The 18,358-nt window shown below is 35.5% G+C and overlaps 5 protein-coding genes across 5 annotated transcripts; 3 read left to right on the top strand and 2 right to left on the bottom strand. All coding sequences in view use genetic code 12, as the record gives it.

Moving 5' to 3' along the window:
- Positions 1 to 221: 221 nt before the first annotated feature.
- Positions 222 to 3,235, top strand: SEC5 (exocyst subunit; the record flags this gene model as incomplete). Its single annotated transcript, XM_007377501.1, has 2 exons — positions 222 to 354; positions 394 to 3,235. The coding sequence occupies 2 exons, from the start codon at positions 222 to 224 to the stop codon at positions 2,964 to 2,966; spliced, it is 2,706 nt and encodes a 901-aa protein (XP_007377563.1).
- A 55-nt stretch (positions 3,236 to 3,290) lies between these two features.
- Positions 3,291 to 5,739, bottom strand: SPAPADRAFT_143881 (uncharacterized protein; the record flags this gene model as incomplete). The annotated part of the gene is made up of 3 exons (XM_007377500.1): positions 3,291 to 3,788; positions 3,856 to 4,665; positions 4,837 to 5,739. Coding segments are annotated over 3 exons (2,211 nt in total), but the record flags the coding sequence as incomplete, so codon positions are not given.
- A 2,326-nt stretch (positions 5,740 to 8,065) lies between these two features.
- Positions 8,066 to 9,722, top strand: SPAPADRAFT_68669 (uncharacterized protein; the record flags this gene model as incomplete). The annotated part of the gene is made up of 1 exon (XM_007377499.1): positions 8,066 to 9,722. The coding sequence occupies one exon, from the start codon at positions 8,096 to 8,098 to the stop codon at positions 9,530 to 9,532; it is 1,437 nt and encodes a 478-aa protein (XP_007377561.1).
- A 1,595-nt stretch (positions 9,723 to 11,317) lies between these two features.
- On the top strand, positions 11,318 to 15,772 carry SNQ2 (ATP-binding cassette transporter; the record flags this gene model as incomplete). The annotated part of the gene is made up of 1 exon (XM_007377498.1): positions 11,318 to 15,772. One exon carries the CDS (start codon positions 11,318 to 11,320, stop codon positions 15,770 to 15,772), a length of 4,455 nt encoding a protein of 1,484 aa, XP_007377560.1.
- Positions 15,773 to 15,777: 5 nt separating this feature from the next.
- On the bottom strand, positions 15,778 to 17,980 carry SAL6 (Sal6p; the record flags this gene model as incomplete). Its single annotated transcript, XM_007377497.1, has 1 exon — positions 15,778 to 17,980. One exon carries the CDS (start codon positions 17,182 to 17,184, stop codon positions 16,075 to 16,077), a length of 1,110 nt encoding a protein of 369 aa, XP_007377559.1.
- Between the last annotated feature and the right edge of the window lie 378 nt (positions 17,981 to 18,358).

Raw genomic sequence — 18,358 nt, 5'->3', positions numbered from 1 at the left:
TGGGAGCTTGAATGTAAGCAAACCTATTAAATTTGATCTCTTGGAACAAATCAATCAACCCAATTGGTCTTATTAATGACCCATCCATAAAAACTTACATAAACATTAAAGGTAGCATCTATTTGTTTATGTTGATATACCAGGTAAACTGTGGTCAAAAAAAAAAAAAACAATCCCAACTTTTGACAACACTTTCTATTCAGCACGTCAACAACGACACCATGAATATCAGACCCACAGAAGAAGAGATTAAACGATATTATGGTGTAAATACCTTACATCTAACCAACAAGGATCAATTGAATTATAATCCACTTGCTGATCTTGATCCTGATGAAGTTACTAGCACCTGGAGTAAAGAAGATCAATTTAACTTGTTGAAACAATTAATAGGTGAACAATCCACCACTAGTAGAAGCTTTGATTTACAAGATCCATTAAAGGGACCCAATAGTAATATTGTTAGTGAATTACTTGATAAACACATTATCTCCAGTAAGAATGACCCTTTGGTATACAACTACTTAATTAGTAGTCAAACGTTCAATAGTCAAAAGTATCTTACAACTATCCACAAAGATACTCCCATAGAAGAATTAACACATGCGTTGGCTCTTCTTGAAACTGATATTCATTCACATACATCCGAATTAAAACGGGCTATTGATGATAACTTTTTAAAAGTAATCAATTCAAAGAAGTCGATTGATGATGTTTTGGTTGAATTTAAACAACAAAAATCAAAAGCCCAAGCGGATAAGGAATCATCCAAAGTATTTAATCCAACTAAGCAACGTCTTGATGTACAACAGGACTTGTGTTCTGAATTGGATCTGGCTATAAATAATATGAATACAACAACTTCATTAATGATTAGACCAATATCTGAACTAAAGGCTAAAGAAGTTAAGTTAATGAAGATGATTGAAATCGTTAAAGAAAATCTGTTTTTCTTTGATTTACCGAGTGTTTTAATTGAAGCCTTATCTCTAAATGACAATGAAAAGTTTCTTACAAATTACAACAAGTTTTTGGTAGAGAAGAACAAGTTTTATACCAATCTTCAAAAGGAAAGAGAAGACAAACTTAACCAAGCAAAGACTTCAGAAGCTGTCAAGGAAATTGATGCAGATATTCTGTTGAAACATTCTACTGTTAGTAAGGTCTTCAGCCCAATTGATTCAATCACTTTGCAATATCGTCAAAAATTAATCAAGGAATTGTTGTCGTTGGACACTGATATTGTCTCTAGAACAAATACTGATGAAAGGAATAAAATCATCAGTATAATTGACAATTTGATGAAATTAAATGAATTGGATACAAGTGCTTCTCATCCAATTGCAGATTTTATATCCAACCAACTTAATATGATTAATAAAGATTTTGAATATCATATTAATAAATTTGATAACAAGTTCTTATTACATCAAGAGAAATTACTTGATTATATAAGCGGATTAAAACAAGACAGACAAATTGGTTCCCATATAAATTACATTGCCGAAAAATACAATCATATTATACCTAATGAGGAAATATTTGATAGTTCTGATTCGTTAGATTATTCTTTAATTAATGAAACTTGGTTAGTGTTATTGAATTTCATGGAATATTTGGATACCACATTGATCAATACTTTACAAAAGATTTTGAATAATTATCTACATTATAATACCATTGACTCCGATGGTAAGATAAGAGACGCCTATGTCGAAGTGATTAATCAAGTTGTATTATTGTTGGTTACTTTATTTGATAGTGTCAAGGAAGAAACAACAGAAGCTAATACTGCTATTGAATTATCACCAAGAGTATATAAGCAATTTGTTCCATATTATGCGAACTCACTTTCCACGGTCTATTACTTAACAAAAGCTAACTTGAAAGTCAATAGATTACTTACTAAGTTTGGTGAATTTATTGGTAAAATTGGGAATGCAAGTAAATATCCTGACACTAACAAGGTTATAAAAAGTTTAAAAACATCATCAACAAATATAAACCAAAAGATAATTGAAGCTATATGTTCAGTTTGGATAAATGATGTTACCCAATTTTATGATATTGAAGATTGGAAATGCGAAAAGGGAGAACAAAGTACCACTACCAACCTTGTCAATATTATTCAATACTACCAAACTTACATGGTCAGCCAAATTTCAAATTTAATTTTTGCTAAAGAAAAGTCTGAATTCCAGATAGTAAGTGTTTATCCAGGTAAAAGAATCCTTGTTAGTATTGAAATTCAGTTCATGAGAAGTTTAACAATTTTAGTTGATTCAATAATGAAGAAATATCACATAGAGAGAACTATATCTACAGTTGACACATTTAAAATATTAACAATGAATAATTTGGATAAATTATCAAGAGAAATTTATCCGAAATTATTACGCAGATTTGATGAATTGTTCGACAAGGATTTACTGAAACAAAATTTGAAATTGTTTGTCGATATCGACAAGGCGAATCTTACAATTATTGAAGATATTTTGAATAATGAAAAATTATACATTAGTTCAAGGGTCAATCTTTTCTTTAAGAGTTCTAAGCAAGCCAAGAAATTAAAAGTTGATGGATTTATTTACGAAATTTTAATTCATTTTGTTAAATTGATAAATAAATTAAAACCTTTGACTGTGGTTGAAATATTTATTGATATAATTAATGAATTACAGTTAAACTTGTTAAAGAATATCTTGGATAATATAAGAAATTTTGAAGTTAGTTCCTTGGGTTTGGTTAATTTAAAGTTGGATGTGAATTTTGTGTTGCAAGTTTTTGAAAAATCGAAATTGTTAAGGTTTAATGAATCAACCTATAAATTGGTACAAATTTTATTGAATACTATTGAAGAAAAATACCAAGAAGGCCATGCATTGTATCAGTATTCAAAACAAGAATTTGATCAAGTTTTGAAGCAAAATTTACAAGATTCAAGTAACCAATTTGGTTGTTTTTAGATAGTACTATTGCGAGTTAGATATTGTTACCTAGAGGCTAACCTATCCCTTTTATGAATAATGCTGCTTCATTAGAGAATTTAAAATTAGGTGGAGTATATAAAATACCAAATATATACTGAACTATTCAGTTGGAAAATTGCTATTCAAACGGCACGATCAATTCCTACTGTAGACCTGTCCGATACAATTATAGGGATATGCTAGGATTTTTTTTAAAAAAAATAAATTATGATATATTTACATCTATATAATCTACAAAGTTGTTCATTATAGCGATATTTTGAATTACCAGGTATGTCTATGGAAATATAAGACTGTATCTTAAACACCAATCCATTTCCAAATTTTCATCATCTCTCCATGGTGTTCAATTACTTCCACTTTGACATTGGTATTTTTCTCAACCTTTTCACTCACCAATCCCCACAATTTAATTCTCAGCTTCAAATTATCCTCCAGAGCTAAAATCAAATCCCGTAATTGATTAGCTCCAATATACCCAAATCCAGCTTCCCCTGATTGGAACTGTTTCATCTGATTCACCAACTTGCTCACCACTTCTCGATGGAGAATGTCTACTTTTAGTAATTGCAATCGATACTGGTTATACTGGTATTGTACATACTTGAATAAAATGAATAAAGCAGTGCAAATAAATAGGTGAGGTTTGTATTGAGCTAATCCACCCATTAAACTGTTGGAAATCTGGCAATTCAAGCTAATGTTCGATAAGGACGTTGATCGAAGAACTTTGTCCGTTTCTTCGTGACTGTTCGAGTCGTTAATGTTAGAGAATTCTTTTGGGAAATTTGGAGATTTCTTCTAGAAACAAAAGTTAGTAACATAAATTCTATGATAATCACAAATGAGTAATAAAAGTTCATACTTGCCTTACAATAATTTCAGGTTCTTTTTCCAATTCAACTACTGATCTTTCCCATAATTCTTCAAATTCTTCCAATGTGATATACGGAGCTTTCATCTCTAAAAGCAAATCATGCAAATCTTGTACACTAATTCCACTTTCAAAGTCATCAACACCTCTTCCGCATTGTACTTGTGCATTCTTGCTTCGAATCAAGTCTAATGCAACTTCCATCATAATCTCCAACTTTTCTGCCTTCTTGGTATCAGGAATACATTTCTTATTTCCAGGTTTAATAAAGTTGTTCCAAGGTCTATATTCGATAAAGTCCTCATAGCATGCCAATTCTAAGTTGGGGAAGCATCTACCATGAGGTGGACATGGAACACAACTAGGTTTAGCGTTATCATCAAGAAATTTACCAACTTGACGCAAAATAGGATTTTCGATATTGCCAAAGGTCTCGTTGTGAATTTCTTGGCCACAGTAACCCACCATGTACAGTTGCTCTATATACCAATAAAAGAAAAGTCCACTTGCAACAATTATTGCCCAGATAAAGAATGTCATTAATGCCTGAGTTAAAGATCTGCGAGAGAGGCTCTGTGAATGTTCTTGAGATAACTCTGGTAACTCACTGGTGGTTGTAGTTTGTACTTTTCCTTGCTTTTCTTCTACTACTACTTTCTGTACTTCTGTCTTTTCTTCTTCTTCGTCGTCGTCGTCATCATCATCATCGGACTCATCCGTATCTTTTGTCAGAATAGGAATCAATCTAGGTTTGGGTGTCAAGAATGATCTATCAAACACAGGGGATTTCTTTGGTGTTTCCTGAATAGAAACTTTAGAAGGTGTGGATTTGTTTGATTTTGGGGTTGACTTTCTAGTAGACAGCTTGTCAGAACTTACAGAGATAATTCTTTGAAGTTTGGGTGTAGAAATCTTTTCCACTGCTGCAGCTTCAGCTGCAACAGGACGTGGTAATGGTTCTGATTCAAACACCAAATGGGATGCTGGTTCTGCAAATGGAGGTTGTGGTGGTTGAAATCCTTCAATGGTAATTCCCAACAGCTTTGCAAATTCCACTTCGTCAGCAGATGGAGAAGCGGCTTTCTCTTTTATTTTTGACAATTCCTGGTCAAAATGATGTTCTTCTTCAGCTATAGATTGGAATGATTCATTAACAGAAGTATTGGCTGATTTTGAAGAAGATGCTTTGTGAGGAGTTGTCTTTTTGGAGGAAGGTTTGCTCACTTTAGAAGGAGTGGTCTTTGGACTGATATTATGGGAACCCTTGGAACTGTTTGGAGTGGCTTTTGATGATGATTTTGGCGTGCGTTTTTCATGCTTGGTTGTAGCTGGGCTAACCTTAGGAAACACTTCCATGTCAATATCACTTTCAGTATCATCAAAGATGGTTCTTTTGGGTATTTCATGCTTAATAGGTTTCAAGCGTTTTGGAATTTTCTTCAGTGGTGTTTCTTCTTCAACACTTGCATCTGGTTTATCTTCGTCTTCTTCAAGTTTTCTCTTTTTAGTTTCTGATGATACTTTTGGAGAAGTCTTTGTTGTTGGAGAAAAATTTGGAATTTTAACTGAATTAGGTGAAAAAACTTCTTGCCTTGAATCTTCTATTTTCTCAAGTACCACTGCACCCCCAGCCTCGTCCATATTGCCGCCGCTATTTTCTTCAGCAGTAGTACTAGAATCTAAATCAACCAGAACAATTCCTTCATCACTTCCTTTCACATTTAACTCCTTTATTAACTCATCTCTTTTGGTTGTTATGTTATCTTGAAATAGCTCTACTAGTTGTGTCTTTCTGGCATTGGAGGCATACTCTACTCCATGTCGATTGAGAATATTTCTCAACTCAGCAACCTTGAGTTTCTTAGGATCGAATCCTATTAGCTAGTTAGTATTTTCAATTAGGTATTTGATAGATTATGTTATTCAAACTTACCTTCTTCCAAATAAGACATGTCGCTTTTGATTCGCCGTGAACTCTATTCATATACTGGGGAAAGGTTTTTAGTAGTTGGCTTTTTTTTTTTTTGTTTACCTTTTCTGACGTCAAGCCAAAATTTTTGAAGATGTGGTCACGTGAACTGATCCTTCCCTCGTAAAAGATCTTAAAGAATGAATTGGTAATAATGGCCAAAAAAAATTACGGAATTAAAAAACTTACTATGTAGGAATTATCAAGCAAAATAGGAAACATTTACACTAGTATCGAGTTATAGAAGTGAAATGGTATGTTCTTGAAAGTGTATTTTTGGAAAGCACCAGGCGATAGCAATACTTTTCTTTATGGTTGCTACTCCCAAATTGTTGCTCTTTGAAGTTTGACATTTTCAAGAAAGGCACTGGATTTGAAAATGGTTTAGTAAATATATAATTATTGGTACCAACAAGGGCAAAGTTTGTCTAGGGTAATTGTTTTGCCGTATGAGGTTGGTTTTCAACTCTGAGACATCCGGGAGTATTCCTGTTGGTGCCGATCAAAACAGATAAAGCATTTTCTCACAACTTTGTTGTTTTTTTTTTTTCACTCCGTGCATGAGGCTCTGGCCAAACAATGGAGATATGCAACTAGAGTAAGAATGTCGCGTGGGTTAATTTAACACTTGTTTGATGTTTGATAAGAATAATTGCGAGATTAATCGAAGCCCTTCGGGGAGCTTCCGCCTGTAAATACATTTGCATTGTTGTTTACTTTTGAGTCAGTGTCATAAAACGTCAAAGTGTCTTACGACATCAATGAGATAAATTAATTGTTCTTAACAATGTCTTTGGCACTTGGAACAAGGGGCACGTTTTCTTTGTTCTGATTGTCGCGAAATTAGGTCGAAAATTTTTGCAACTAGTTTTGATGTCTAATTTATTTTATTTTTTTTATTAAAAATTAAAGTTTATTGATACAACCAATTAATCCGAAGTACAATTTCATAAATGAAGGCTTCTGAATAAACTTAATTTAAAAATGCTAATGATAATGAACTTTTGTGGTTATACTGAAATTAAAGAAGATGTTCCTTATTTGTATTGACTCAAAATACTTGTGGCATAAAATTAAAAAGCAATAATAGAAAGTGGGGTGAGTGGGGTTATAATTAATGCTTATTGTTGCTCACCAATATACAATAAGATTGACGTGTCCTCTAAATTAGAATATGTTGCAAGCTCAACGACCATTGCATGAACATGAATGTCTAGATGGACTTAGTAACGAATTCCATCTTTGATGTAACCATGTGGGTAATGGAAATCGTAGCTGAAGAGTTGTGCCCTGAAACTTACCACGCCCCATCTTCTTGGCGATTGCGGAATTGGATGTGTCAAAGGTCAATTCCACGACTATGGCTTTTTCCAACAATAAAGAGAAATTTTACTATGCGCTTATTCCCAATCGGGTAGTTTGCCTGCATATAATGACGCCGCCCGTGTGTGGGCTTACACGTGGCAGAATGAAATATGATGATCATCCATTTTTAGTGTGACCCACGTTTATATTGTAATTGGGACACGCAGGAGTTCCTGCAGGATAGCTCCGAGTGGCATTTTCAACTTTACTCCATGTTTTCCGCCAAAATACTAATTATTTGTTTATATATACCCATATGAGTCCCCCCCCCCCTCGTCTCACCACTCTGACTCAGATTCAGCAATATATACTCCAGACTTTTGTTTTCTTCGGACTAATTTAAACCTCGGTAAGGTTGATATAGCTTTTATATAGCACATATATATTCTAGCCAAGCTTTTTGATCAAGCTTAATATTTTACAACCAAATTTATAAATTAGACAAACAATAAAAAGAAAGGAAACTAAAGAAAACAAAGCAAAGCAAAAGAACACTTCTTCTGGACTTTTCCAATCAAGAGCGTTGGATCTTTCATTTAGATAAAGGTCATTCATCATCCCGAGTAGATCATATCCACCTCACTACAGGGTATAAACATATTTTCTGACAATTTGGGGTATAATTTTTCACCACCATTATTCCATACAGCAATCGCAACCAACTATACAGAAACTAGCAACCATAACAATCTATCTAGTACATTCCTAATTACTTCTGGATACCCTAACTGAACAAGAATCATCATCATCACCAATTTGGAATTTACCGTTTACATTTTACTGAGAACACCTCATTGTCGCTTATACTTTCTTTTGTCGTAAAACGGTTATTGTCTCGACACCAAAAAAAAAAATCATAAAACCGTGGAAAATTGAGGCATAAAAAAACTTTTCTAGATGAGTTTATTACATGCCATTACGTCTTCGTTCCCATTACCGAATGATATAATATTCGATACTTTGTCACCTAAAATGTCTGCTACTTCAACACAGACAACCCCCAAAATGAGTCCGACACATGGATCCTTGTCTCTTGTGGGGTCTCCAAACCCTAACAGCAATGGTAATAACCATTCTTCGTTACAAAGCCCAACAAGTTCCCAAAGTAAAAAGAGTTCACCTAATACTTCAACCGATCCCTTCCTTGCACAATATATCAACTCACCAAATGTCAGATCTGTCACCCGAGACCATCGCATATACTTTAGTTCCCTTGATAAGTATCGAAAAATAAAACTGTTGGACATTTATCAAAAATATTTGGTACCTATAAAGACAACAAATGTACGTTTACAACAAATTAATCATTATCATAATAAGAACTATAAACAGTATTTCAGTCAGTACCTTAAAATAGCACCAAATGTGTCCAGGGCTGCTCCGGCAAAGGTCGAACCATCTCCAAAAATAGTACCTCAAGTGAAGAAGGAACTTCCACAACAAATAACACCAGAAATATCTGAGAAATTTCTTCCTGAGGATTTCATGGACTGTCCTATAGATGACATAATAAATTTAATATCAAGAATGTTTCATTCTTTAATAACCTTGAATGACAAGTCAGTACCAACATCAATTTCAAATCCACCATCATCATCATCATCATCCACCACCAGTTCCAGCACATCTAAAAACAACCTCCTCACTAGATACCATTCCCGAACTCCGCCATCTATTTCCACACACACATATCTCACACGTTTGACGAAATTCAATAACTTTAATCCAGCAACACTTTTAACCACCATTTACTATATAGATTTACTTTCACATCAATATCAACCCTATTTCACATTAAATTCATGGACTGTGCATAGATTTCTCCTTGTTGCCTCCATGGTTGCCCAGAAATCTATGGAAGATTTCTTTTACACTAATGATCATTATGCAAAGGTTGGTGGGGTCAATATTGGAGAATTGAATTGTTTGGAATTGGATTTCTTGAATCGTATTGATTGGAGATGTATCCCAGGAAGACTCAGTCAGGAAGGTGAAAATGCTGGAAATTATTCACAAATTAAATATGCTAAGGATGTTCTTAATTTGTATTATGTACAATTGATTGAATTGATGGGGAAAAATACTAAATTAAGTGAAGAAAAATTGGTTCATTATTTGAAGACTCCCGTGGCAGAAAAGGAAGATGAGTTTGAAGATGATGATGATGATGACGAAGAATTTGAAAACGGAGATGACACTGAAGACATTGTCTTTGATGAAGAAAGTGATTACTATGATAGTGAGGATGAAGATGAAGAAATTAATGATTGTGACGACGAGTACAAATACGATAATGCTTCATCTAGACATCTCAAGAGAAAATTTGAAGACTGAAAAATATAAGAGAAGTTCTTCTATCCTATTTTAGGATTTAGGTAAAATCCACTTATTATAGGATTAATTGGGTTTATAAGCGGATTATTGGGTAAATATTATAAAAAAAAGTATACTGGGTATACATTTCGTTCCATATATATATATATAGAAGCCGTGCTTCATCAAAATTAATGTAATTATTAGAGTACAATTTTTGACACGTAGGTTAATGTGCTTGTGATAAAGATCTTACTCTTTAAAGACACATTCGAAAATTGTTGACTGTGCGACTATCTCCGTATCAGGCATCAATTGTATCTGTGAGTTTAATGAATCTTTACTTATTTCGTATAATAGAGTTTGTATTAAAATGTTGTAAATATTGCGCAAAAAATCTGCAAAATTGTTCATGCAAAATCAGACCAGATCAAGTTTCACCGGCAACTGATACACAATTAATGACCACATGAAGCCTATATTAAAGTAAATCGGAGCAGCTCATAGTTTAGATGCAATGAAATTACACGTTCGTATCAAAAGGTTGAATAACCAATTGCTAATTCCTTTTTTCCTAGTACCACTTACATTATATAAGGGTAAGTCCAGCATATATACTGCATCGTGGATTTAGATCCATATACTATATTGCTAGCACATTTTGCTATTGCGTTCATAAAAACTGGATTATGTAGAAAAATGCCAAGGGATTAGGATTGTTGCTGTTTTATTTTTCGTAGTCCAGATTAGTAATCCTACATAAAATCACAAAGCTGGTTGGAGTACTACTGTGCAATACAAAACGTCATACAATAGAGGCACGAGGTCTTTTCAACCATCCCCCTTCGATTAGAGAAAAAGAAATTATAAAGGTTTCCAAGGTCTAGAATCACGAATCATATTGGTATTTAGATTTTGTGATTTTGCAACCACAGTTCACGATGAATTTTATCTTTCTGGCAATGAGGAAACCCTCCCGGAAATGTTTCACAGAAGCTTCAACACTTACCCCTCATTAGCTAGATACTCTGCGAACCTCTAAAGGGAGCCGCCCGCTTGTTCTTAAAGGATCTGATCGACCACCACTTAGTACCCGTTTACGAAACAAGGTTCGTCGCTGAATGCGGATTTATTCTATGTTTTTTTCTTCATAGTTAAGACGGAAATAAGTACCGATAATCGGAATTAGAAAAAAAAGAACCCCGTCTAGAAGCATCCGATCCGACCGTTTTAGTCTCTAGACCCGAACTAAGTTACACTAGATACGAATTTTCAATTAACATATCCTAACTAATACTCTAATTAACTAGTAAAGTACCACTGGTATAGCATTGCTTTAACATCCCCTCTCCACAATTAAGTGGCTGTATGTTATCATCGGAGATAGTGTGTTCTTAACAAAAAAAAAGAAATATCAGTGTAATAAGGTTTTCTATTTGCAAAACTAGAGGACGGAGATAACACGGTTACGATATTCCGTGTTCAGGTATCAGAGGGCTGTGCGGATCTTTATCTCCTCTGTATTCCACTTGTAGCACAAATAGCACAAATAACACATCTCCACCTAAATGAAATCTTGATTTTGCTTTAGTAATTCTTAGTAATCCAAAGTTGCCAAGTTCAGCCATCGCCGAAAAAAACATCGGACAAAAGCCGACACCATGCAGGTTAAAAAATATGTGGTGTTTATTATTGTTCAATGAGCTGTATTTACTTACGAATATTTATACCACGAGTTTTGTTCTTAAAAGCAAATAGACATATTTTTGAACAAACCAAATAGTTAATTACAGAACCAGTGAAAAAATGTCTTCGCTGTCACTGAGGTTATCTATCACAAGTGATATTCAATCACTCGAAGAGTTCAGACCCGTAAAGAGTGTATTTGAACCTGAGGACGATTATGATGAACATGACGATGAAAGCAGACGTATGAGTCTTATCCGTACCATTACCTCCATGCACCAAAAAGACTATGATGACAAGTTGAATACTCTTTCCAGAGAAATTTCTCGTCAAATTTCCCATAAGGATGGTGAATTCCTGTTACAGTTGGATGAGTTCAATTTGGGAAAGATCTTAGCCAACTTTAGTTATTTCGCCAAGAAGCAAGGTATCAAGATGCGTAGTAGTGGTATCACCATCAGGGATTTGAATGTTTACGGTATCGATGAATCATTTGCTGTTGTACCTACTGCTTTGGATATTTTGAAGGGTCCAGTTGGTGCTGTTCAAGGGATTATGGCAAAGATCAGAACTCCTAATAGAAATCTCTTACATAATTTGAATGGGTTTGCTAGACCAGGTGAAATGGTTTTGGTTTTAGGAAGACCAGGTGCTGGTTGTACCACTTTTTTGAAAGCTATTTCCGGTACCGATTTCGATTTGTATAAAGGTGTGGAAGGTGAAGTACTCTATGACGGTATTCACCAAAGCGAAATGTTGAAGTCGTTTAAGAATGACTTGATCTATAACCCTGAATTGGACTGTCATTTCCCTCATTTAACTGTTGATCAGACGCTTACATTTGCCCTTAGTTGTAAGACTCCTAACCTTAGAATTAATGGAGTTAGCAGAAGTCAATTTATTGAAGCTCAAAAGATTATCTTGGCCACAGTCTTTGGTTTGAAACATACATTCCATACCAAGGTTGGTAATGATTTCGTCAGAGGTGTTTCTGGAGGTGAAAGAAAGAGGGTTTCCATTGCTGAAGCATTGGCTTGTAGTGGTTCCTTGTACTGTTGGGATAATGCCACTAGAGGATTGGATGCATCCACAGCATTAGAATTTACCCAAGCTATCAGAACCTCTACCAAGTTATTACGTACCACTGCCTTTATCACTATTTACCAAGCAGGTGAAAACATTTATGAAAAGTTTGACAAGGTTACAGTGTTGTATCATGGTAAGCAAATTTACTTTGGTCCTAGAGATAAGGCTAAGAGATATTTTGAAAATATGGGTTGGGAATGTCCTCAAAGACAAACTACTGCTGAATTTTTGACCGCCGTCACTGATCCAATTGGAAGATACCCAAGACAAGGCTATGAAAACAAAGTTCCACAAACTGCTGAAGAATTTGAAGCATATTGGTTAAAGTCTCCTGAATATAAACAACTCATTAACGATATTGACGAATACAATGCAGAAACCAATGAAGATGAAACCCGTAAGAACTACTACGAGTCCTTGAAGCAAGAAAAGCTGAAGGGAGCTAGATTAAACTCAATTTATACTGTGTCATTCTTTGAACAATTAAAATTATGTACCATGAGAACATTTGACAGAACATGGGGTGATAAAGCATACACTATTACCCTTATATTGGCCGCTGTTGCTCAAGCATTTATCATAGGTTCACTTTATTACAATACTCCAGATGACGTTTCCGGAGCTTTCAGTCGTGGTGGTGTTATTTTCTTTGCCGTCCTTTATATGTCGTTAATGGGGTTGGCGGAAATTTCTGCCTCCTTTGGTGCCAGACCTATTTTGATGAAACATAAAAACTACACATTGTACCATCCATCTGCTGATGCTTTGGGTAATTTCATTATTTCTATTCCCTTGAGTATTCTTATTAACACCATGTTTGTCATTATCCTTTACTTTTTATCCAACTTAGCAAGAGATGCTGGGAAGTTCTTTATCGCTTATTTGTTTATCATCATGTTGCATCTAACTATGGGTAGTTTTTTCCAAGCAATTGCTTCATTGAATAAGACTATTTCTGCTGCTAACGCATTTGCTGGTGTGATGGTTCTTGCTTCGTTGATGTATTCATCCTTTATGATTCAACGTCCTTCAATGCACCCTTGGTTCAAATGGATTTCCTATATTAACCCTGTGCTTTACGCATTCGAAGCTATTATTGCAAGTGAATTCCATGGTAGACACATGGAATGTGCTGGTCAATACCTTACTCCATCGGGTCCAGGATTTGAAAATTTGGGTCCTGGGGAACAGGTTTGTTCATTCATTGGATCTGTTCCAGGTCAAAGTTGGGTTTTGGGTGACCAATACTTGAGAATTGCCTTTACATACGAGTTTTCTCATGTTTGGAGAAATTTGGGGATTTTATTCGGGTTCTTATTTTTCTTCCTTGCTATCAATGCTTTGGGAACAGAGTACGTGAAACCAATCAGTGGTGGTGGTGACAAGTTGTTATACTTAAGAGGAAAGGTCCCTGATCATTTAGCTAACGCATCTGACAAACAACAGCGTGATTTAGAAGGTGGTCCTGCTGTTGGTGATCTTGAAAAGGTTCCTGGGCAAGCCAATGATTCTGATTTAGATGATTTGAAAGTTGACGATATATTTGTTTGGAAGGATGTCGACTATGTGATTCCATATGACGGTGCTGAAAGAAAATTGTTGGACCAAGTTAGTGGATTCTGTGTCCCTGGAACTTTAACAGCATTGATGGGAGAATCTGGTGCTGGTAAAACTACGTTGTTAAACACATTGGCTCAAAGAATTGACTTTGGGGTTGTTACTGGAGATATGCTTGTCAATGGTAAGCCATTGGATTCGTCATTCAGTCGTAGAACTGGTTATGTTCAACAACAGGATATCCATGTCACTGAGGTGACTGTGAGAGAGTCATTACAATTTGCAGCAAGATTAAGACGTCCTCAAGATGTCAGCGACGAAGAAAAGTTGAATTACGTTGAAAAGATTATTGATGTTTTGGACATGAATGATTATGCCGATGCCGTTGTTGGAAGACCGGGTAATGGGTTGAATGTTGAACAGCGTAAGAAATTATCCATTGGTGTTGAGTTGGTTGCTAAACCAACATTGTTGTTGTTCTTGGATGAGCCCACCTCTGGTTTAGATTCTCAATCAGCATGGGCTATTGTTAAGTTATTACGTGATTTGGCCAATGCTGGACAGTCTATTCTTTGTACAATCCATCAACCTTCTGCTACATTGTTCGAGGAGTTTGACAGGTTATTGTTGTTGAGAAAGGGTGGACAAACAGTTTACTTTGGAGACATTGGACCTCGTTCCAGAACAATCTTGAGTTACTTTGAAAAAAATGGAGCAAGAACTTGTGATGATCATGAAAACCCCGCTGAGTATATTTTGGAAGCTATTGGAGCCGGTGCTACCGCCGTGACCGAGTATGATTGGTTTAAGATATGGACCCAATCACCCGAAAAGAGGGAAGCAGATGCCAAGCGTGATCAATTGATTTTAGCCAAAGCTGAAAGCTCCAACCATACATCTTCAGATAGCAAAGATTTACAAAGAAAGTATGCCACTGGATATTTCTATCAATTCAGATATGTCTGGCATAGAAATGCAATGACCTTCTTCAGAGACCCTGAATATATTGCAGCTAAAACTTTCTTAATGACAATTTCCGGTTTGTTCATTGGGTTCACTTTCTTTGGATTGAAGCATACACGAGCTGGTGCCCAAAATGGTATGTTCTGTGCCTTCTTGTCCGTCGTTGTTTCTGCCCCTGTCATTAATCAAATTCAAGAAAAGGCTTATGCTGGTAGAGAATTGTTTGAAGTTAGAGAAAAGCTTTCAAATACATACCACTGGTCCTTGTTAATCATTACTCAATTCATTAACGAATTACCTTATCTTTTTATTGGTGCAGCAATCATGTTTGTTTCAGTCTACTTCCCAACTCAAGTGGACACCAGTCCATCTCATTCCGGTATGTTTTATTTTACACATGGTATTTTCCTTCAAGGTTTTGCTGCTAGTTTTGGTTTGATGCTTCTTTATATTGCTCCCGACTTAGAAAGTGCAGCTGTTCTTGTGTCTTTCTTCTATTCATTTATTGTATCCTTTTCAGGTGTAGTCCAACCAGTGACCCTTATGCCAGGATTTTGGACTTTTATGTACAAGGTATCACCCTATACCTATTTCATCCAAAATTTAGTGACTTCATTCCTTCATGGTCGCCCAATCCATTGCAGTGACCAAGAGTTGTCTTTCTTCAACCCACCCGCTGGTGAAACATGTGGACAATTTGCTGGACCATTCGTACAAGCCCATGGTGGATACCTTGTTGATGAAAATGCTACAAATCAATGTGGATATTGCAGTCTCAGTAACGCGGATCAATATTTATGGACTATTAGAGCCAAATATTCCTACAGATGGAGAAATGTTGGTTTTTTCGTTGCATACATTATTTTCAACATCAGTGCCTGTTTGCTGCTTTATTATTTAATGAGATACAGAAAGATTTTCAATAATATGGGCAATCCATTGAATGTATTTAAGCGAAAGAAAGATTAGTTGACACCGATCTATTTCATTTTATTTTAATGTTTATTTATTTGCTATGTATATATATCATTACATAGAATCATTACAACCCACGTTGAAATTCTGGTTTAGCAAATACAATAATATAAAAACAAAGGTATATAATAGTATAAAAATAACTGATAGTATAATAAAAAGCATTCATTAACATAATCTCGTTAAGCCATAGGCAATGTTACAAGGCCAAATATAATACTTATCACAACTAATGTGAAGGAACAGACGATACAAAAATAATGCATAAAATATGTTCACCAACAAACGAATATTTCTCAGTTTGGTTTGATCAACTCAAACGAGCAGTAGAGATTCTTGTCCACACTCATAATGGCTCCAAAATTGTTAAATTCTCCACAATAATTTGGTGCACTGAATATTGTCACCAACCTTCTCTTATTGAAGAATTCATACCCATCTTCCACAACCATGTGCCCCCTGACAACTAAGTCCATTCTAAACTGTTGGCAGAAGTAATCTACATGTTTACGCCCAAAACAGTATGACACTCCTCTGTCATTCTTCGGCCAGGTGAGAGAGAAGTTCTTGATTGATGGATCAGGATCGGACCAAAGCAAATCAGCAAGTAGACCACGATCAGGAACATCGGTAGGACGCTTGATTTGCTCAATATTCTTGAGGTCTTGAAGATCAGGTGAGAGGCCCCCATGAACACAGAAGATCTTGTCATTGATAGTGGCAGCAATAGGAAGAGTGTTAAACACATCAATGAAGTTCTTCCATAACTTTCGGTTGGTCAATCTCCGTTTGCATTCATCATAGAAACCATAAATCTTGGTTATATTTGCAGACTCGTGGTTTCCACGAAGCATGAAAAAATTTTCTGGATACTTAATCTTATAACAGAGTAACAATAAGATAGTCTCTAAAGATTTATATCCACGATCGACATAGTCACCAAGGAAAAGATAGTTTGAGTACGGAGGGTAACCACAACAATTGAAAATTCGAATTAAATCGTGAAATTGCCCATGAACATCTCCAACAACCTTGACCGGGGGAGATAACCTTAACAACGTAGGTTGCTCTAAAAAGATCAGTCTACTCTTGCTTAAAATATATTTTATTTCGTGCTCCACAACTGGCAATTTATCTTTTTTACTGGATGATTTTTTAATTCCAATCCTAAGTAAACGATCGATAATTTCATCAATGTCGATTTCTAACTTTCGAGATGTATGAACCATGGGTGGTGAGTTGGAAACACTAGACGAGCTTGATGATACATTCTTTGTTAATTGACGGGTTGAGCCTGCTTTACTATGTTTCTTCAAGTTCTCATGAGACAAACCTATGCTTTCCAGACCATTTACCGAAGAAGAAACACCCCTTCTTGGCTCCGGTGTTGATTCCAACGAGTTCATCTCGGCAATTGCATCCAACTTATTCAATGAAACCGTTTCTTTGGATTCTTCTTTGAGATAAAATTTATTGGCTAGAGAAGGGGATGAATTAAGCGACAGTACCAGGGTATCTTCATCCTTATTACCAGACAGACATAATGTCAGCGAGCTTTTGCTTTCATTAGAAGAGAATGACGAGGGACCGTAACTATCTTCATCTTGTTGACTTTTTAAGAGCATAGCCATGGACATACCAATTTCTAAATCCAAGTCATAATCCAGGTTTGGTGAACCCGGCAATCCTTGCTTTCTGTTTTGCTTCTTTGGAAGCTCTAAATAGTTGTGACTTTGTTTAGTACTTTTTTGATCAGTAACGTTACCAATATTAATGGCAGGGCTAGTAGAGTAAGTAGAAACATTATGATTACTCTCTTTACCTGATTCATTAGTAGTCGTTAATCGTTTAGGACGATGATTTGATTGCGATAGCGGAGGACGAGTTTTCTCATCAGACTCTAAGTCGGTATTACCAGTTGAACCTCCACTTGTTGATGATGATGAATTGGTTGAGGACTTCGGTAGGGGATCATTGTCGTCTCTGGACGGGCTATTTCCCATTTGTTAAACGCCTTTTTTATAAAATCTAAAAAGAAGTCGAATTAAAAACTATGATTGGGGAGGATTACTAATATATATCGTAATATATATTAATCAGGAACTAGCAACAGATAGTGCAAAGAAAAGGAATACTAGTACTAAGTGATAGATGGTTGAATCTAAATGAACGGCTGAAAGGGTAGTGTAATGAAAATGTTGTATTGAATAAGGAAGCTCTTTGGAACCAAGAGTTGTAATAGACAAAAAAAAAGGGGAGAGAAGGCAAGAGAGCTCACGCTAGTCGTCACTGGAAAAAAAAAATTGTTTTTTTGAATTTCTTTTGGAATTCCAAGCAACAACAGACCTTTATATGCAGTACAAGACAGGAAGCTTATTATCCAAAACGGCAAAAATGTCTTTATAATACTCCTTAGGTGATTACAAAGTAACAACTTTTGAAGTAAAACTATTGTTCTATATGACTACTACATTGTACTACAATACACATCCTCGAGATTAATTGATTGTTAACCACGTGGGGGTATAGCTGGAGCGAATTTAGATAGCATCCGTTTCTCGGACACGAGAAAAAAAATTG

This window comes from Spathaspora passalidarum (assembly GCF_000223485.1).
Source record: "Spathaspora passalidarum NRRL Y-27907 unplaced genomic scaffold SPAPAscaffold_7, whole genome shotgun sequence".
NCBI lineage: Eukaryota > Fungi > Ascomycota > Pichiomycetes > Serinales > Debaryomycetaceae > Spathaspora > Spathaspora passalidarum.
This window is presented reverse-complemented; position numbering and strand designations above follow the sequence as displayed.